The 22,952-nt window shown below is 34.2% G+C and overlaps 1 protein-coding gene across 1 annotated transcript in view; it reads right to left on the reverse strand.

The window, feature by feature from the left end:
* ABCA13 (ATP binding cassette subfamily A member 13) overlaps window positions 1–22,952 on the reverse strand; it is a 497,021-nt gene that overhangs the window by 186,304 nt on the left and 287,765 nt on the right. The window contains 1 exon segment of the mRNA XM_056806268.1: window positions 22,685–22,790. Coding sequence (XP_056662246.1) covers window positions 22,685–22,790 — 106 coding nt within the window.

Genomic DNA, 22,952 nt, shown 5'->3' on the forward strand with positions numbered 1-22,952 from the left:
GCTGTTTCCTTTTTTAAAAATATCTTCATTCCTATAGGCACAACAAAAAGGTAAAAGCTTAGTAGTTGTACTTACAAGAAAGAAAAATGTATCTGAAGAGCAACCTGGAACCAGTTTCAAAGGCCCATAAAATTGCACATACCCTTTGACCCATCAATAGCAGTACTAGGTCTATTTCCCAAAGAAATCAGAGATGGGGGAAAGGACATGTTTGTATAAAAATATTTAGAGCAGCTCTTTTTGTGGTAGCAAATAACTAGGAACTGAAGGGATGACCATCAAATGGACGATGGTATTGATAGAGATATTACACATGGTATATGATTGTAATGAAATACTATTGTGGCATAAGAAATGACTAAGATTGGGGACATAGACTCTAAACGATTACCCTAATGCAAATATCAATAATATGGAAATAGGTCTTGATCAATGATTCATGTAAAACCCAGTGGAATTTCTCATTGGCTATGAGAGGGGTTTGGGAAGAGGGGAGAGAAAGAACATTAATCATGTAACTATTGAAAAATATTCTAAATTAATTAATTAATTAAATAAAATTTTTTCAATTAAAAAAAAGAAATGACTAACAAGATGATATCACACACACACACACACACACATACACAAAACCTGGAGAGGCTTATATGAAATGATGCAATGTGAAGTAAACAAAACCAGGAGTACATTGTGCTGGTATAGATGTATAGTGAATAACTGTAAATGACTGCTATTATCAGCAATGCAAGGATCTAGGGCAATTCCAAGGAAGTCATGACAAAAAAAGGCTCTCCACTGCTATAGAAGGAACTGATAGAGTCTGCATGCAGACTGAAACATGCCATTCTTCACTTTATTTCCTCTCTGAATTTTTCTCAAGTGTAAGTGAAATGTGTCTACTTTCACAATATGATGGTGGAAATATATATATTGTCTAGTAATACATATATGACCTATATCATATTACCTGACATCTTGGGGAGGGGGAAGGGATGGAAGGCAGAAAGAGAGCATGAATCTCAAAACAGCAGGAAATAATTATTGAAATTTGTACTGATGTGTAATTTGGAAATTCTTTATTAATTTTCAAAAGAGGGAAAAAAGAAAAAAATTACAACACTGATCTATTTAGAGAATTACTGTGCTATAGTTGGAGTTACCAAATAGAGAACACTAAACAATTCTGCAAAGTAAATTAAGCCTCCCTAAATCCACTCTGCATGAACTCCAAGAGATACAGATAAATTCATCGAAAAGAAATTCTAAGCAAATTCAGCAAAACAAAGGTGAGTCAATGTAGATGAGTGTAAATTATGTCTGAAACTCAGAACAAGGAATGATCTACTATCTGTAGCAATACCATTCCTCCAATGTTTCTTTCTAAAATATTCCAGAAAATCCAATAAAAACTACATTAAGAGAAAAGGAAAATTGACCCAACAGAAGAAAAGATTGCTAAATTGATTGTACAGACCATATGTACTAAGCTAAAAACATATTTCATTTTTACAAAGCAGTGCCCATCTTCGATGAGCCAAGCTGTTTTTTTAGAAGACATTTTAAAAGAAACAATTTCATCCCTTTAATAGAGATATTATCTACAAAAGGATAGCCAGAAAGAAGCCTCCATGGCAGGCTCCAGAGACCTACTTTGGAATGAAAATTAAGGGAATAAAAGTTGAATTTCAAAAGGGAGTCAATTGGTAATGTGTTTGAAATGTGATGTAGTTTAAAAGTTTTAAAACAGCAGGTTATATTTCATATGAGGTGTGAACCATTGACCATTAAAATACATATAGAGATTTCTCATAGCAGAAGAGCTACATCTGAATTTAAGGCATTTTGTCACTACTCTAAAATATTAATAGATACTTTCTGAATTCAAAAATATTTATACTGAGGAACAAATTGGAGGAGGTAGAAAGAAGAATGTTGATAACAAATACAGGGATTTTTTCTATTTTATTCTTTAAAAACAATTATTTATTCAATATTGTTTTTAATTTTAAAAATTGAACCTTTTAAAGGGTTGAGGGAGAAAGAGAATGCCAGCTTATTTGTAATTCAATGGATAGGTATATCTAGAAACTCAGTGAAACAGAGAAGCTAATTTAAACAAAAATAAATCCTCTCCTTCATTTGAATTACTTAGACATTGTCTCAATTGTCCATTTTATTTTGGCAATGGAAAATCATCTATATAATAGTTTGCCGTCCACGACATGATTCTACAGAGTTAAATATATTACATATATATGTATACACATATATGTTATAGATTTACTATTTATGTGATCATAAATAATTTGTTAAGAACCTTAGAGTCCATTTTACAGATTAAGACACTGAGGCAAAGGATTGATAAATGATTCGTCCAAAGTAATAGATAGCAAGAATCACAGGCAGAATCTGAAGCTGGGATCTATCTCCAGAGTCACTACTCTTTAAGCTGTACTCTACTGGTTTCAGTAAGAAGGGCAGGAATTAAAATTCATTCTTTCTTCCTCGTAATAATTTGATAGCTTTAATTTAAAAGTACCTTCTAGCTGTAGCTTCCCAAGGAATTTTCATTTCATAGCCCCAAAAATAACAATCTGGAAGGCAATTGTGGCTAATTTACTCTACTTGTAACTAATTTGTATGTAAGTGTTTACACATTGTCTTCTTTATTTAGAATGTGAGCTCCCTGAGAGCAGAGACAGTTTCTGTCTTTCTTTGTATCTATCACCAGCACTTAGCATACTTTGACACATAATAAACATTTAATAAATGATGACTCCTTTCTAGAAGAGTGGAGAGTGTTCCTAAAAATCAAGCCTTTGGTATCTATGCCCTGCCTCATTTTAGCTCTGCTCTTTCTAGGCACACTTCAAAAACGCGATTTGACCCTGATGTTCAGACTTAATTATTCCATCAGCATGTTCTCTTCTTCCAAGGAGACTATGTATAGCCAAAATCCTAAGTAATGCCCTTAGTAGCACTTTAAATCCATCAAGATAATATGGTTGTTCAGATCAACCCTTTGCATGAGTTCAAGGCCAACGGGAAGTGGCCTTGTAATTTTTGAGTAGCCCCATCACATAAAACTTGGACTGTTTCCTTGAAACAACATGATGGTCAGCGTAAATTGGGAACTATAATTACAGATATGACTGCAGTCTGTGAGTATAATTGCACTCATAAGTCATATAAGACAACTTTTAACAATTAGTCCAGTTCTTTAATTTTATAGGCTAAATTATTCATAGGAACATTTCTATGAATTCCAGGTATAAAAATTTAATAGAGGACTGATTCATTATCATAAACTCTGCAAGCCTTTTCCTATTTACACGTATGACCAATTACTATAGTTAGGAGGTGAATTTTATTCTTCCCTTAATATAATGCTTGCCTTTTCTTATAGAATATTTCAAGGAAAACTATGGCTTACATCTACAAAAATTGGGGATAAACATTAATCACTATGCATTTAAATTTAGAATAAAAGTGTTAAAGGCTTATTAAAAAAAAACAATGATCCCTACATAGCCAAAGAGTACTCAGGTCTTATGCCCTTGGTCCTGCTCCTTCTCCCATATTCCTCTATTACAAACTATTGACACAAAGTAAATTTTCAAATAACCAATATAGACATAGACAATAACAACAATGACACCAAGGATTTATGTAGTACTTACTATGTGCCAGGTACTGTGCTAAGAACTTTATAGATATCATCTCATTTGATCCTCACCATATCCCTGGGAGGCAGGTGCTATTATTGCTTTCATTTAAAAGTTTATGAAACTGGGATAAATATAGATTAAACAACTTGCCCAAGACCACACAATGAGCAAGTGTTAGGAACCAGGTTTGAACTCAGTCTATCTTGACTCCAGACTCAGCTTGTGAGTGTCACCCTCGTCTCTGTGAACAAACATATACCTCACAACTATATTCACAAGCAAGTAAGGACTAGAATTCAATTTTCTAACTCTATAACCAATATTTGATTTAATTATACCAATACAAAGTCCTACACTAGTGCATTGTCTTGGCATGGGAGCACAAACCAAGGAGGAATATGGCAGAAGAAAAAATCAATTATCTACTCATACTCTGACCTAGCAAATTCCACTATAGGTTACATACTCAAAGAGAATTCAAAACAAAAAAAAATAGAGAGAAACAGAAAGACCGAGACAGAGACAGAGAGAGAAGGAGGGAGAGGAAGAGGAAGAAGAAGAGGAAGAGGAAGAGGGAGAAGGAGAGGAAAGAGAGAGAGAGGGAGAGGGAGAGAGGGGGAGAAAGAGAGGGAGAGTGGGAGAGAGGGAAAAAAGGAGGAGGAGAGGGAGAGAGAGGGAGGAAGAGAGAGGGAGAGAGAGGGAGAGGGACAGGAAAAGGGAGAGAGAGAGGGAGGGAGAAGGAAGGGAAGGGGAATGGGGATGGGAGAGAGGATGGAGTGGGAGGGAAAGAGAGAGATGTCATTCATCCTTTGTTTTCAAAGAGGACTAATAGCATCATGAGAGTGATATCTTGACCTGCAGATGAATAGGATATAAGTAAGTCCTAGAAGGGCAAAGTCCTTGACCTCACTCTCTCTTCCACAGTTATCGAATCCCAGTGTCCAGACAAGAGTGAGAATGACTTGAGATGGCCTGAAGTGCAATGTCAAGCTCTAAGCATTCCGCTGTATTGACTTCAGCCACTTTCAGGACCTTTGGAACAAATTGTTTTCATATGCCAACTCCATCAGGGAAAGACTTCATATGATTGGTGGAGTCATCTCTTTAACTCACTGACTGGTTTGGGGCTTATTAGTAACCTTCAACCTGGTTTAGCTCATCAGCCGCTATGGTTTTACCAGGTTGTGGCCACCAGTTACAGTACACCTTCTTGGAGCAACAACTGAGATTAGAATCAAGAATGGAAGAGCAGCCCTGGAAAGGGTTCAGCAAACCTTCAAAGGTGCTAGATCTCCCTAAAAACCTCAGATAGAAAAATAGATACAGATATACACAGATATGTACATATACTCATAGATACATATGTGAATGTGTGTGTAAATAGCATATTTGTATCAGCAATTTAGGGTACCAAGCAATTAGAAATCGAGTGAGTGCCTACTCATTAGTGATAACTATAATGAAATACTGCTTTGGCATAAGAAATTACAAATTGTGGTATCTGTTGGTGATGGAATACTATTGTGATCAAAGAAACAATGAACTGGAGGAATTCCATGTGAACTGGAATGACTTCCAGGAATTGATGCAGAGTGAAAGGAACAGAACCAGAAGAACATTGTACACAGAGACTGATACACTGTGGTACAATCAAATGTAATGGACTTCTCTACTAGTATCAATGCAGTGCTATCCACATCCAGAGAAAGAACTGTGGGAGATAGAAACACAGAAGAAAAACAACTGCTTAATCACATGGGTCAATAGGGGTGTGATTGGTGTTATAAGCCCTAAATGATCACCCCAGTGCAAATATCAACAATATGGAAATGGGTCTTGACCAATGACACATGTAAAACCCATTGGAATTTTGTGTTGGCTAAGGAGCAGGTTGGAGGGAGGAAAGAACATGAATCATGTAATCAAGGAAAAATATTCTAAATTAATCAATTAGGTAAAAATTTTTAAAAAAGAAAAAAATAAATTACAAATATGAGTAATATAGAGAATCTTAAGAAGAACTGTATGAAATGGAGTAGAGAGAAGAAAGCAAGCAAAGAGGAAAATAAAGAAAATAACTATAATAACATGCAAATAAAAATATCAGAAGGCACTCAAATTAATCGCAATGACCAACCTTGAAGGTCCCAGGAGACCAATAATGAAATGAACTGCCTTGTTCTCAGTAGTGACAGTAAGAGTATGGCATAAATTCTCTATCATGATTGCTTCATTGATTCATTTTAAAAGAAAGGTTGTATAATGCTTTAAAAAAACCAATTATTTGAATCATCTAAAATATTTAACTTAAAAATGACACTCCATAAATGATCTTTTTGTAATAAAGAATAAGTTGACTTACTACTAATAGAAATTAATCACATAAAAATGGGCAATTTCCCTAAAAGTGAAACCAGAAGACAAAAGAATATTACAGTTGAGTGGATTGGCAGCTCATAAGCTCTATTCATATAGGTAAATAAAGGAGTTATTTAAATTATCTGCATTGTGTATTAAAAGGCAATAATATTTTTACAAGATACTTGGTCATCTTGACTTGCTGATCATAAGAAAATAGAACCTTACTGCCAACATGTGTCATCAGATGAAAAACAAGAGAAATTATTTTAGGAACCAGGCATAGATACAAACAAAATCAACATATACCTTGGTATTCTGTAACTTTGAAGCATAGCTTTTTGTCATTCTCTAAACGATCATATTCGCAGAAGTTACAAAGTTACAAATATGATCATATAGAGTATGACAAAAAGCTATGCTGGAAAATATGATTTCATAGAAATAAATGAAAGACAATGTTTCTATATTACTAAATAGTTTTATGCTTCCCCTATTTAGAAAATCTGGATGGACAGCTACATATTCAGTAGATAGAAAGCCATGCCTAGAGATGAGAAGTTCTGGTTTCAAATGTGGCCATAGACATTTCCTAGCTGTGTGACCCTAAGCACATCACTTAATCCCAATTTCAGAAGGAAGGTAGAGGAGGAGGAGGAGGAGGAGAGACTTCAGAGGCACTAGATGTTATGGCCAACAGAATAGTGCCAATAAAAACTCAGTTCAGACAGTACTCAACTTGTACTAAATATGATAGTTATTGTGGACTCAGCTATCCATGTAAATTCATATTTTAAAATGGTTGAAAACAAAGGCCTACATAAAGATGAAAATACATAACTGTGTCCAATGATTGACAGACCCAACCCAATTTTTTTCAGGAACCTGTCGACCTGTCCAAAAAATGGGAGGTAGGCTAATGTAAAAATGTTGATTATGTCACCATTGTTGCATGCATTTTACCATGACAATGCAGATAATTTGTGAGGAGGCCCCAAAAGCTCCAAAACTGTCTCAAAAAGAAAATCACCTTTGAGACAGAGAGACAAAGACAATCTTCATTAAGAGCAAAAGCTAACTTTCAAAATGTTATATAAGAAGGAAATGCACAAAATTGACAAAAAGACTTAGTAGAAAAATAACATTTCTTGGCATATGAGATGCACCTAAATTTGGTGATTCCAAGAATATCTGTGGTTGAAAAACAAAAGGATGATTTAAAAAATGGAAGAAATTTGCTGGTGATTCTATAAGAACCTGTTTATATTAACAATAAGTGGGACCATCATATTGTAATTTATAACTATAGTAACTGATGTACTGTAAAAAGAAAACATAGATCTAATGAATTTCCCTTCTTTGTTAAATATTTGTCAGCATGGTCTGTGAAATGTATTTCAATTTATGAAATTAAAAGAAGGAGAAAATTAAATTTTATATATTAGTTTATATAATAAATCATATCACAGTCCTTTTATCTTTTCAGGATTTAAACAGGGAGCATCAGAGGAAGGCAAAGGTAAGAATATTTAGAATATCCCTCAAAACATGGGGTAGAAGGAGGAAGGGAAACCAGGGAAAGAAAGAATTTCTGGGTTTTAGAGAAATGACTGAAATGGTAGAATTAAGAAAAGTAATGAATAAAGAACGAAAGAAGGTATTTGGCAAGTCGTGATAATTAAGAAAAGGTTAAGTGAAATAAAAATTGTGGACAAAACAAAACTTTAGAGGAGATTGGATTTATAGGGCAAGTAGATGAAATAGAAAGGTGGACCATGGTGAAGAAATTGAAGTAAGGTTATATAATTGTTGTTAAGTCTAAAGTTTGGGCTTTGAGGGGTTGCCAGTAGCCATCAAGACCACGCTGTTTGACATGGTCCACATGGAAACCAGGGACTGCAAATCAGCCCCCAGGAAAGATGGAAACACCCACTGAAATCCCCCTAAGAGATTTTCCTTATTAACATCTCCTTATTATTGGAATTGATATGATTATTATTCTTACTTAGCCCTAGGAAAAATAGATGAGAGCAACATGCTTGCATGTTTAATACAGATGTCCCACTCTGTTCCCCTAGGAATCTAAGGGTTCTTATATACCCACTTAGATAGGACCCTCTTGTCTAGGCATAAAAACTTCTGGCAAATCTGTGCTCTGAATTCCACAACCTATATCTGGGTCATGTTGATTCTACCCTCTGATCCTGCACTTAGCAACAATGTTTCATTGACTATCTTCCTAGACTTCCTGTCTGTTGTTAGGTTCCATGGAAACATGTACGTTGAGAATGAAACTGTGTGCCAAGTAGATGTGTGATCATGAGGGTATAAAATAAAACCAGGCCTCAGTCAAGGCAGAGCAGTTTATCCTGTGAAACCTGTGCTGTGGGTTGAATGAGAAAGCTGTGTCCTATCCGTCATTTCTCCAACACTGTCCCACCTCCAAGACCCCATCCCCTACGGGAGGCTGACCCACCCCACAACAAGGGGTTATTGTTATTGTTACTACATTTATAAGACTAGCATAGAATTTAACAGAAAGAAGAGATGCACTAAATTTTGGAAACCACAACTTTCTATCACAAACTATTCATTACTGCATTAAAACTAACAATCTCTCAAGAATATTCTATAACTGAAAAGTATCTAATGCCATTCAGAACATCTAATGATGAAAAATTAAACATAATAAAAAGGGCTATTGAGAGATATTGTGTTGGGTTAAGTAGGCTTGGAGGAAGTGGACAGTCCAGTGGCTACATTGGTACTCCAAGTTATAAAATAACTGGGAAAAGGTTTTCAGTGTGTTAGATAAAAGCTTTCTGGATAATTTAAGGGAAAATATAAGCAGGAATTGGAGAGGAGAAGCAGATATGGAGGGATTGTAATGTGTAATAACAGGAATTCCTATACCAATTTAGATACACCTAAATAATGAAGTAATTAAATGAAGACAAATGTCTAGAAACAGTACTATCCTGAGTAAAGGATTTGGAAATTTCAGAGAAATTAAAAATTAGAATCAATTTATTTAGTTATATCTAATTCACACAAAATCAATCCATATACCAACATAATTTCCTTCAGTGCCTACTATGTGCTAGGAATTCAAAGATTAAAAACTGAGCAGTCCATCTCCTCAAGAAGACTACTTTCTATTTAAAAAAAACAGACAAACATATATATAGTAACACTGTGATGTTAAAGAGTTATGTAAACCTAAACATTTAGAGCATAATTCCACCCAATTTAATCTTCCCATTTTATCGATGGCAGCATTGAGAGCTACAGTAGATTTAAAAAATTGTTTAAGATCACACAAGTTGTAGGTAGCAGAGCCAGGATATGAATTGATGTACTCAGACCTGAATTCAAGGATCTTTCCACTGTGCCATATAGCTACAACCTGACCTTCTGATCTTCTTTTAAGAGGTTCATTTTTTTTAGACATAACGACCATATCCTCCATCATCCTCCATAGTACCAAATCTCAGTGCAAATAGCAAACATCAAATTGTTGCATGTAAAAGACATTTCTTACAATAGTAACAAATTGTCATAAGCATAATTTAATACATAGGAAAAGAAAAATAAACAAATGTTTAAATTGCATTTTTAAAACACTGGAGGAGAAAAGTAAAAAAAAAAGTGTATATTCTTCTGAATTGTGTAGTTTACTTCCCCATTATACCTTTTCAAGCCCCAAAAATGTGACACACGGATAGTGACAGATCTGTCAGTGTGCTATAATACACTAAATGTATTTTCTCATCATTTGTCTGCAAAAAGAAAATAACCAGTTGAAAGAGCAATTTTCCAGGTGTCATGAAACCAAGGTTTTCAATGGATATAGTGTTGATTTGCCATTGATTTGAGTCTTTGGAAAGTGCAGTAATTACAGCATCCAAGATGTTAAAACACCCACTGTGTACGGTTTTTAAGGATGAAGCTTTGGAACAGAGCCAGTCCTATGGATTGGGGAAATAGTTAGACAACCATGTAGTTGAGAGGTGCTGAAAAGCCCATGTGTTTAGAAGTAGCTTAGAGAGGCAGATTGCTGGAGTGAAAATTATAATAAAAGAAGCATGAGACCTAGATTTGGTCTCATTCTGCCTCTGCTACCAACCAGCTGTGTGACCTTAAACCAGTCACCTCATCTTTCTAGGTCTCAGTTCTCTCATTTATAAAATAATATTGTAAAATAGAAGTACTAGTATCCCTTCTATTTAGAAAGCTCTATAATCTTTAATTTTCAGACTGAAATGAAGAAATTTAGTTTATAGTTTCAAACAGAGGGAAATTATTAATATTCTATGCCTCAGTTTCTTTAGAAGAATAACTAGGTGGTTATAATAAGTAATCTGTAATATTCTAAGCCCTAATTTTTGTTTCTTTTTTTTCCCTTTTCTGGGTGAACATTTTATTTTATTTATTTTTTAAATTTAATTTTATTGATTAATTAAGAAAATTTTTTCCATGGTTACATGATTCATGTTCTTTCTGTCCCCTCCTCCCAACTCCCTCCCATAGCCAATCTGTTTCTATTTCTATAAGTTTAATGTAGTGAAGTGTCTGTAGTAAATTACTAGATACCTTTGTGGGACATGGCATTATCACTAGGGTGGCTCTATTATATGTAAAAATGAAAATATAAAACCTAGTGAATGCCACCAAAAACTCATTCTGGGTAATCTCCTTTGGGGTCTTTATTTTTATTCAGCCTCTCATCAACTCACTTCAACAGTTCAGCAACCATTTACTAGGTCCAAGGCATCATGCCAGATACCAGAAGTTACAAATACAAAAAGTCAATCCTTTGGCATGCTTATAGTCTACAAGAGGACTCAGCATGCCCTATATGCAAATAAGTCTAATTTAAGGTAAAGTATGGTAGGTACAAAAGAAGAATCTTAGATCCTCTCCCAAAATTACTATCCCATATTTCTCTCCTGCCTTCACTGCCAAACTTCCAGAAAGTGTCATCTGTAGTCAATGATTCCACTTCCTGATCACTTGCTCCATCCCAACTCCTTTTCCCACCATTCTAACTAAAACTACACCAATGACTTTTGAATCACTGCATCCACTGGACCTTTGAAGCATAGGATGTAGATTTAAGTTGGAAGAGATTAAAAAAACAACTTAGTCCAGTTCTCTTATTTTGTATAATTGTCTAGAATTAGGGTTAAATGTCTCAAAAAGATGACAGAATTCAAAAGAAGCACAAACCAGGATTTCAATCCAGTTCTTTGTTTCCAAATCTAACACTCCTTGCACCACCTTGCACCAAACCTCAATCCCATGACCTCTCAGGTGCATTTTGACATTGTGAACCACCTTTTTCTTATAGAAGAAATCTCTACTTGCAGCATTCACCAAAGCTTTGCTAGATTCAAGAAATAGCTCTCATTTCCACTGATTTCCATTTGAAGCTGGGGAAAATGAGGACAAATGACTTGCATGAGGTTAAAATAAAGAAAATTCAGTACCCACTAGGTCCCTCTACCTCCCAGAGACCTTGGGAGGGAGAATGGCAGCAGGTGGCAGTAACAGAAGTCCAGTAATTAGCTTCAGCTGCCAGTCACAGCTTCCCAATGTGAGGTTCCCTAAAGTAGGAGTCTTGATCTGCCTTCTAAATGCCACAACCAAATACTTTGAAGCAGTAGCATAAGAGCTTTCATTATGGAACTAAAACTCCAATAGATTCCTGGTTTCCTTCATTGCTCTCCTTTTTAAAAATCAAAAGCATGTAGAGATTGAAGGAAAAACGGATATTTCTGTATTTCAGGAGAGTAGTCTGAGGGTAAACAATAAAAAATTAGGTGATGAAGCAGCTATTGTAGTCTATGTTTAATATATGTGTGTTTCTTGTTTCCTTCGAGATTCCAGGTTTTGTTTAACTTATATCAAACATGATCCCACAGACCATGGGAACAGGGTTTGACTATGGATAGGGAAGGAAAGTTGAAGAGTAAAATGAGACAGGACTGATACTCAAGCAGAGGAAGATTCGCATCTCAGTTTGTGACTTTACTGCCAGTATGGTATTTTGCAAGTCATCACTTCTCCAGGACTCAGTTTTTTCATCTGTAAAAGGAAACTTTTCCCCATGATTTCAGAGTCCCTTTCACTTGCCCTAAACCCTGTGACTCTAACTTTACTGCAGACTACAACAAAGCCTGGAGGAGTGAATTAACAGGTGAGACACACCCAGATGCCTAATGCTACTTGGCCATTATCACAAGCCAAGATGACAGAACCCATAAACCTAACTAGAAATGTATTTTAAAACTCATTGAATTATCAACGATCCTACGTTCTTACTTGGGGAAAAATGTATGTATACTTTCTTGCTGTTTTCCAGAGATCAAGTACTAATCTATTCACTTCCAATATTACCGACAATGGCAGAGAATGTTATCTTCCCAGACTGGGGGGATTTGCACATCCTTAAAAATCAGGAATTGGATTTGCTAAATTCAATTTGTACAACATAGCACATACTGGAATGGCATGAGGGGCTTAGTAAGTGCTTTTAATTAGTTACTTGATATCCCCTTTTGTGTTACTTAATATATGTTTTAAAGTGTGCTAATACTCCAGTTTAATGATCAAGAATTTGACCTAATGTTTATTAGCTTATTAACTTTCTCTGGTGACTCTAATTTGCATGTATGTATAAGAATGAGTTTCACACACACACACACACACACACTTCCAGAAGCACTTTTATTACCACTCTCTTATCCTTGCTGGAAGTGATGGTTGGGTGGAAACTGTCAAGGCTATGTACTGTCCAAGCGTATTTTTATCCTATTTTGCTTTGATAAATTTTATTTGAGCAGTTCTCCCTATAGTCTTATCTCTGTTATTTTGATCTAATATGGAAAAGGAATCTTCTCTGGCATGTAGAATTGGCAGAAGCTAGCTTCCCTTACAGGCAAAGGAATTTTTGAAGTTTGAGGCAGGGAGGGTTAGGGAAGAGACCTGATGTTGATTTTATTAGAATAATTTAACTTCAGAATCAAATATGTATATATGTATATTTATGTATACATATGCATACATGTGTGTTTATGTATATAATGCTATAAGAATTGTGCTGTCTAAGCATAGGGATAGAGCCTGTACCCATGATTTCAATGATATTGCAAGCAGAGTTCAGTGACTTGCCTAGGGTCACACAACTAATAAATGCCTGAGGTCAAATTTGAACTCGTGAAGATGAATCTTCCTAATTCCAAGTGCAGTGCTCTATCCACTGTGCCACGTAGCTGCCCCTGTCTGTCTGTCTATCTGAATATCTATCTATCTGTCTGTCTAATCTATAATAATTAGGGAGAAGGGAGTGAGAAGGCATCCTCAGCATTTGTACAAATCAAGTTAGGCATCATTCGTTAGGTGGGTCCTGAAGTGAGTTTTGAAAAAAAATGAGTCTAAAAAGTAGAGGAAGAAATAGGAGGAAAGACTACATTCTTGGCATTGTAGCCAGAGCAATGGCATAAATATAATAGATGAAGTACTAAGAATAAATAGTATCAAGACTAATTTGGCTGAACCTTATAGTAGGAAAAGGGAATCAATATAGAGTAATGCTGCAAAGGTAATATGAGGACAAGTAATCCAGAATTTTTATTCAAAACAGAAACATTTATATGTATCCAGGAGGTAATAAGGAGCCCCTGAAGTTTATTCAGGAGGTCAGACTTGTGCTTCAGGAAATTGGTCTCAGTAACTATGAATTAGAGTGAGGCAAGACTTGAGGCACAGAGAGAAACTACAGTAGTATAGGAATGACTTGGGATAAATAATAATTTTGATGAGCTTTCATTTGTGACTACAACAGTCATCCTGTGCCTCTCTGAACATTGAACAACTGGATAGTGATGCTACAGGTGCAATGACTTAGAAAATCAGATTTTAATGAGATAGAACTGGATGGAGCTGGTTTCTGGTTTTCATCCCTTGACTTAGTTTCTGTCCATTTAACACTGGATTCCATAACACATAAACCTATTTCAGGGGGCAGCTAGGTGGCTCAGTGGATTGAGAGTCAGATCCAGAGACAGGAGGTTCTGGGTTCAAATTTGACCACAGATACTTTCTAGCTGCACAACCCTGGACAAGTCACTTAGCCTCCTTTGCTTCACCCTTACCACTCTTCTGCCTTGTAAATACATAGTATTGATTCCAAAACAGAAGGTAAGGGTTTAAAAAAACAAACCTATTTCAGTGATTTTTATTTATTATGTTTTCAATTCTACAGATTTTCAGAATGTCCTACAGATAAACATGCAAAATGTGTAGCTCTTAAAGGCATGTTTCAATGATTTTTAGAAATGTTAACACCACTGTTGTTAGGGGAAGTCAAGTATTTTATGGATCATCTGAACATGCAAAGAAGCAGACTCGGTAACACCAATTTGCAAAGGGAAGTATGAACAAATATGTAATGAAATTCCAAGAAATGATACAACACTGCTACAAAACTGACTGACCATAGAAAATAAGCAAAGACACTTAAAGGAAATTGGAATCAAAGGATTGTAGTTTCTTCTACTCTGAGGATTATCTCAAAAAAAAAGAAAATAATGAAACCCTCAGCCCCACACTTGGCACATAATTGCCATATAAATGTTAGCTATTTTCAGTGTGTTATAGGCTTCAGGAAGCTGGAATAACAAGGAAGACCAGTTTTTTTAAGGGAACAAATTGTCATTGCTATAAAGAAAAAATGCTTTTCATGTGCAAACCAATATGAAGTATTGAAGATTGGAAAAAAGATTGATAGAACTTAATTTTCACTCAAGACTACATAAAATTTGTCATGAGAAGTACAGATGAACCTTTAAGACCTAGGGATCATTGTCAGGCTATAATTTAATCACCAAAAATGATTGAGGGATTTTTTTCTAATTTCCAGTGCACCTAGAGAAGTTGTCCTTATTAAGAAATTTATGAACTTTGATAAATATATATATATATGAGAAACAGAATTATAGAAATTCCCAAATGAGGATATAATATTACAAAAAAAAGTCATCACTATGGCACATATCACAAAAGAAAAATGAATAGTCTAAGAACTCACTTAACTTAAACACTATAAAAAACCTATGGGTTCTATTCAAGGTAAGAATTGAAAGATGAACTGTTCATAGAGGTACATTTAATATTCAATTTAGTAAACATGGTTTTGTTATGAAGAAATAAAGAATGTGTCAAAAATTTTATAAACTTTCCCTAACAAATGGACAGAGAATATGAATAAGTAGCATTCTAAGAAAGAAAATCAAGTGTCAATAGCTACTTTAAAAAAAATCCAAATCACTAATAATTAAAGAAATCTAAATAAATTAAGTTCTGATATTGTTCCACACACCTATCAAATTACAAAATTGTCCAAAAAGGAAAATTATGAATGTTGAATGGACTGTGGGAACAATAATTTAGTATTAGTGGCATTGTGAATTATCCCAATCATTTTGAAAAATAATTTGGAACTATCTTCAACCAGTTACTAAACTGTGAATACTTTTGGATTCAGATGTACCTCTACTAGGCCTATTTCTCAGAAATAAAGAAGAGGGATAGAATTTATGTGTACAAAAATATTTAGAGCAACTCTTTAGTAGTGGAAAAATAACTGGAAACTAAGGAGGATGCCCTTCAACTTTGGAAAAGCTGCATAAATTGGGATATATGAATGTAATAGAAGAGTATGTTGGCCAAGAAAATGATAAATGATAAATTTTCATAAAAATTTTGGAATGTGTAAATGAAATTATACAGAGTGAAGATGAACATAACCAGAAGAACAATTTTAACTATAATATCAACATTGTAAAAATGAATAATTTTGTAAAACTCAAGAACTCTGATCATTGCAATGATCAACTATGATTATAGAACAGTAATAATGAAGCATGCTGCCCTCCTTCTGATGGAGTGGAAGTACAGATGAGACATTTTTGGATATAAAAAATATGAGAATTTGTTTTGATTGAATATATGCATGCATTTATATATGTATATAAGCCTTTATATTACAGGAGGCTCTTTTTCTCTTTTGCCATTGGTGTGGTGGGAAAGAGAAAAAAATAATAATTTGTTCATTTAAAAAACAATATTAAAGTCAAAAGAAAAATACTGTGTGCTCGGTGTTAAATTAGGTAAAACAATTACAGCAAAAAAATACCCTATTTTATATTAGAAGATTTTAGACATATAAAATTGTAAGGTTCATTTATATACATAAATTTAATTATGTCATTTTATCCTAGTCAAATTGCATGCAACTGAATGAGAGGTTGTGGAATTAGAATATTTGGCAATTGATCAGATATATGGGATTAAAGAAAGCAAGAAGTCGAAGATAGCATACTTTGTTAACTTAGATGACTGGATGAATAGGGGTACTCATTGTGAATAATAAGGAAGCCTGGAAGTAGGGTGTGTTTAAGTCTAGTAAAGGGAGAGAGGAAAAAAATCTTATTTGGAAGTATATTGCCTTTGAAATGTCTAGTGGACATCGAATTCATATTGTCACAATTTGTTATGTGGGACAAGAGTTCAGATGAGGGACTATGGCTGAGTCTTCTGCACAAAGATGTTAATTAAATTAATGGGAGTGGATGAGATCATCAAGTGAAAGCATGTAGGAAGGAAAAAAACAATAAATTTGGCTACTTTTCTTTAGAATATGCTACATATATTATTGCACGGTAAATAGGGTAATATTGCAAATATCTATGATTATATCAGGGTGGGCTATCCATCTGGTCTGAGAGTTTCTAAAATTCTGAACTTTGAAAAGTTCACCACCCTATTGACAACGTAGCAAAGAGTCTCTCCAAACATATCTAGACTGGCAATGGAAGACAGACTTAATCCTTGACTTTCTAACAATGTAGGATCTTTTCATATTTCTAGCATGGTATGATCTCTTTTAGTTTGTATCCTTTGAGTATAGTCTCTGAGACCTAGTGTCCTTGCTATACCATAAGAAGGCATTGGAGTAAGTGAATGCAGGTAGGCATGATGAATATTTGATCTAAAACACTTTGAGAAACTTTCCTACCACCTTTCCTGAACCTTCAAAGGTCCCATTTTGATTTTTTATGAGACTATGTGTAGTATGTGACCAATTTTACAAATAAGGGTAATTTCACTCCGACTGTGCTATAATGCATTCTGTGCTCTTTTCTAATTTCACAATGGTATATTTCAATTGATTTTCTAAATGACATTTTTTCCAGTTACTAATTTGAGATTTACATGACAAATAAGCATAGTACATTTCATACCAATGTTTTACAATGGTCATTTTAAATTCTATAAACTCCCCATTGTCCCCCTTTCTAAATTCAAACATTACTCCATTTTACATAACATTAGCTTTTATTACAACTATTTTTTTACCTTTACAATATTTTATTGCTTTTGATAAAGTAAACTAAATATAGAATACTGAGTAGTGATTTTTTAAACTGATAGATGAGCCTCATAAAAGCAGCAACTAGCCATAGGAGGCTGTTTGGTATTAAAGTAACACTTTATACTTAGCCCAATCTAAGGGGGTTTTGATGAAAATAGTTTTAAACAATTATTTTATGATGTAGAAATGCTGAATGATAAAGGATCATTAGAAGCTATCAATTACCTTTGCCTGAAAGTTAAGTTCAAATGAAATCCATTGATTAAGTCACAATAAAAATAGAAAACAAAATAAATCTTGAAGTTTTAAGAAATGACATTTAAAAAATACTGTATATGCCAACTGTCTTTGAAAGCATTTTTTCCTAAAAAGAAAAAGTAAAATGGAAGAAACTCAATTAAAAATAAATAAATAAATGAAAATTTTATTTACAAAAATTAGGTACCCTGCAAGCCACTCATATCAGCTGAGTCCCACACTCTCCTGATTTTCTGTTCCAGATGTAAAAAAAAATGTGCCTCATTGGTGCCCAAAGATCAGAACAGCCATGGATGTATTGGCTCTTACTATTAGCATGAAAAAAAGTTCTCTGTGAACATACTTCAATAACTCAAGAATCCTTGATTTAATAAGGGTAGGATTCTCTATAAATGTTTATTACAATACCTCCCCCCTTTGAAGACAGCTTCATGAGGTTCATAACTAAAAGACAAATAGTTAGATACGATAATAATAGATAATACATAGATAGAAAGACTAATAGAAGATAGATATAAATATATAAATAGATATGTGGTGTGCATTTGGATATTATATATGTATATGTGCACTTTTTGGTATGTCTGATTGTTTATGATCCCATCTGGTATTTTCTTAGCAAATATTCTATGGTGGTTCACCATTTCCTTCTCCAACTCATTTGACAGATGAAGAAATAGGCAAATGGGCTGAGGCGAATAGGATTAAGTGACTTGTCCAGGGTTATATTAGCTAGTAAGTTTCTGAATCTGGATTTGAACTCAATTCTTCTTGACTCCAGATCTATCACTCTGTCCACTATGCCTCCTACCTGCCCATTTGTGCACATATAATATCTATATTATGTTTATGTGTACTCACACATACTTTAGTGAAGACATATGGACATGAAGTACAACCAAATATATGGTAAAATAGAAGACTTTATTATAAATAACAAATAACAGAATGGAACTCTAAAGACAAAATATCATCACTGATCCAAATTTTTACCATGTTTCCAAGATGACTTTATAAATTAGGCTTGTCTAAATCATACTGAAATTATATATTTGGGAGAAATCTGTGATCATTATTTGAGTTTTAAGTATATTCCAAGTAATATTAATAAACTTAAAAATAAGGTAGAAAGTAGAAGGTCCTTTTTCCACTGTCCTTTTTTATGTTTCCTTCCTTGCTACTGTTTGACTAATAGCCCCAGAGAGGCACAAGGCGGCTCTCTCATGGCATACACAAACACCCCCCATGACACCTGGAAAGACACTGGCCATCTAGTACCATGGACAGCACTCTGACTGTGAAGTCACAGGAGCCAGGTTCTCATCCCACATCTTATGATGACTCCCAGTGGCACCTTGAGCAAGTAATTTCACCTATCTAAGCCTGAAGCTCTTCATCTGTAAAATGAGATGGTTTGACTACATGGCCTCTAAGGTGTCTTCTAGTTCTAGTTCAGTGAGACCACGATTTTCTGCCAAGTGATTAACTCTAACTTTTAATTGCAGAAAGTGATAGTACCAAAGACCTGGAATCAGGATAGCAGAGCTCATTCATCCAGGATCCCTTCCCTCACTGACAGACATGGACAGTGACCTAAGACAAACATACCAAACGATTTGTCCAAAGCCACACAGTTGGTCAGTGGCAGAATCAGGGTGTTATCTGTGGACTCTGATTCCTAATCCAATGTCCCAAGTCAGAAGGACAAATCAGGGTGATTTCGCAAATCAAATTATCTTGAGAGAGAATTCATGCTTCCTCTTATTGCTCCTATAATTTAACAAGACTGCTCTAATAAGTATGATATAAAGCTGGGATCTGCACATTGCAAAGGGCTGGAATTCCAGATTGATTTCTAGTCCATTTTAGAATCGGACTCAAACTACTAAAACAATCCTTTTAAGTATGGAGATTAAAGAATAGGTGGGAGGAATGCCTAAATCCTCCTCTTCCTAGGAAATGCCATTGAGTTGACATTTTGCTATTCTGCAAGGTTTAACAAGGATTATTGCAGCTTTGTGTGCTACTTCGAGAGCTAGGTCAAGAAAGGGTAATTACTGCAGCTTTTGAGTTCCATTTGATTGTCTTTACTCCTCTGCTGTGATTCTTCTATTTCAGGTACCTCCATCAAATATGAGAGAGAGAGAGTAAATTTCCTCAACTTCATGTTTCTAGTAAAGGGATTTCATAGAGGTTATTTCAATTAACCTCTTATCCTTCATATATGAAAATAACTAGGTTGACCTATCAGCAACAGGAAATGCAGATTGAACTGTTTTCCTAATCAAAGAAAAGAATTGGCACAGATCCTGCCCACCTGGGATATAAGGGAATATTTTTGATTAGAGCAGTAGTCAGGAGTCATTAAATGAATAAAACTAGCTAGCCCACAAACAAATCACACCTGTTAGAATTTGAAGGGTTTTCATAATATAATAGGGGTGTAGATTTTGTACAGGTATATTTGTAGGATGAGGAAATAACTCCAAATCGGAAGCAAAAATGGAATGCATTTGCTTCAGACAATGGGCCCTAGTTGAAAAGGGTGGGAGATAATACTTATTTGAAATGGTTGGTGTAGGAAGCAAAGCTGAGTGAAAGTGTCTGATGGCAGCACAATTGTTTCTGTTTTAACAACTGTTTGACAGTTCTGTTTGACAACTCTATAGAAGCTTCATTGGAAGAAATAGAGAGAAACATAAATACTAAGTAGGAAAATATTGCAATAGAAAAAGCAAAAGATATAAACATAAACTAGGGTAGACTGGAAGCAAAGAGGTGGAAGGTGAGAAATGCTGGGAAAATGTAATTGGCAAGATTTGGCAACAGACTGAATATGAAGGCTTGAACCAGAAGGAAAGGTCAATAGTGATTCCAAGGTGGCAAATCTCAGTGAATAGATAGACACTGATAGACTACCAATAGAAACGGGAATTTTGAAAAAGAGTTGAATTTAATTAAGGTCAAGAGTGCCAGATATAAAATTAGTTTTGAATATATTGATATATTGAATCTGAGATGACTATGAACTATACAGAGATGTCTAAGAGACAATTGGTAATGCAGAGTTAGAGTTCAGAACATATTGGGGTAGATAATTTGCCTGATACAATATAAAATTCTTTTGAGGTTTTTTTTTCTGTTTTTATCTTTATACTCCCATCGTGAGATATGTTGTTAGGCATAAAATGTGCTCTTGATTATTTATTGAATTAAATTAGTTGAGATAAGGAAATTAAGGAATTGTAAGGTCAAAAGAGTAGAAGAGGTATTAATATGGATCTTCAGGAAAGGATATTCAGTCAGGTTAAGTAAAAGAACTAAAAATATAACATAAATTCCTAGAAAAATAGAGCCTTTTTTGAGCAATCATTTAATTTCATTGATTCAATATTTCCCAATGTCCTTTGTCAAAAATGGCAATCATTTTATATGAAATTTTGTTGCTTAATTCAACTCAACAATTTCAATTCAGCAAATAACAACTGAAAAATATCACCACAATTGATTTAAACTTATCAGTATTTAAAGACTTTTCAAGTAACAGGCCCTTCTCAATATCATGCTTTGATGCATAATAAAATTTTTGAGATTTTATTTTTATTCTTTATATTTTCTTTTTAAAGATTTGTTTGCTTGCTAAGTTTCTATTAAAATATTCATTTTTAGTAAATTATAGGTTTTTAATTCCATATATCCTGACTTATAAAAATATCAGTTAATTAGTAGTTAGATATTTTCATCAAAATGTGAAAGATAAAGTCATTTTTAATCACTGTATCTTCAGATCATTGTATATTAAACTATTCATTGTTGGAAATCCCAAAAGTGTCCTGAAGAGAACAACCAAGATGATGAAATGCCTTGAGTACATCCAATAAAAGAATCAGTGGTGGTAACTTGACATATTTAGCCAGTGGGAAAGATAGGAAGGATATGATTGCTATTTGAAGGGTTCTCCAAGAGAAGAGAGAAGAGAGATTAGACTTGTTTACCTTGTCTCTGAGATATCAGAACTGTAGAAAATGAATGTAAGAGACACACTTAGGATTGAGATAAAGAAAACATACAGACAATTAGGGCTATTACAAAAAAGGATAACCTCTTTAGAGTATAGTAGAGATGAAATTTTTTTCTGGGATGGGTAAAATTAGTAGGTCTTTGATGCCCTTACCAATGCTTTAATTCTATGAAAATTTAACACTCCTTTAATAACTATCAAGTTTCCTTTTCTCAGAGATACTTCTTTTTTATTTTATCATATTATTGAATTTATTGAGTCATTTGGTTAGTGGGATCAAATTACTCTTCCAAATTGATGCACATAACAGGAATCCATTGGGTTAATTAACTTTAGCATCCTTTGTACATAATTTATAATGAATAAATACTTACTAGACTAAGTTAAATTCATGTATCAGTCACAATCCATAGTAAAACAGGGCTTAATCATGAAAAAAATACCCATCTTCATGGAACCATTAAGCATTTCACCTACACATTATTTTGTTTATATCATTGATATGATTGAGGAGGGTAGGGTAGAATCTTTATTGGTAAAAAATGAAGGTCTCTAAAATTCAAATGTTTTATCTACATTCACAAATATTCAAGACTTACTCAACCTGAGAAATTATAAGTGAGGTATGCAGGTTCCCCCATTAAAAAAGTACTTATGAGTCAACATATCCTTTACTTTTTTTCTGTTTTCATTAAGACCATTTTTCAGGGATGTAGAAAGGGGACAAAACCTTGAGAAATGCCAAGAGCTCAGGAAAGATGTCAGGTTCAAGATAAATTTGGGAATTAGAGAAAGAAAGAGACAGAGAGAGTTGAAAAGAATTAGTCAGTTTCAGCTATGTTTTGAAGATATGGGAACAAATGAATTTGCAAAAAAAAAGATTGTAGATTTCAGAAATTATATTTTTACTAAAAAAATGCTAGTAACTAATTGCATACTTACAATTGTCATGCAGTTGTTCTGTGCTGTTTTCATATTGAGACTCTACATTTATTGTAGCTGGAATATGTGGTTTCATTTTGGAGTCTTGTAAAAGCTTCAAAAATACCTTTTTAGAGGCAAAAATAAATCCATGATTATTATGGGTTTGATAATAGTTTACATTTATGTAGTATTATTGTGACTAAAATACTTTTTTATATATTTTTCTTTCAAACTTGTTTTCCTTTCAATTCCTGGAATATATGAACTAAATTGTTACTAAGATACC

The sequence above is a fragment of the Monodelphis domestica genome, chromosome 7 (genome assembly GCF_027887165.1).
Source record: "Monodelphis domestica isolate mMonDom1 chromosome 7, mMonDom1.pri, whole genome shotgun sequence".
Taxonomy (NCBI): domain Eukaryota; kingdom Metazoa; phylum Chordata; class Mammalia; order Didelphimorphia; family Didelphidae; genus Monodelphis; species Monodelphis domestica.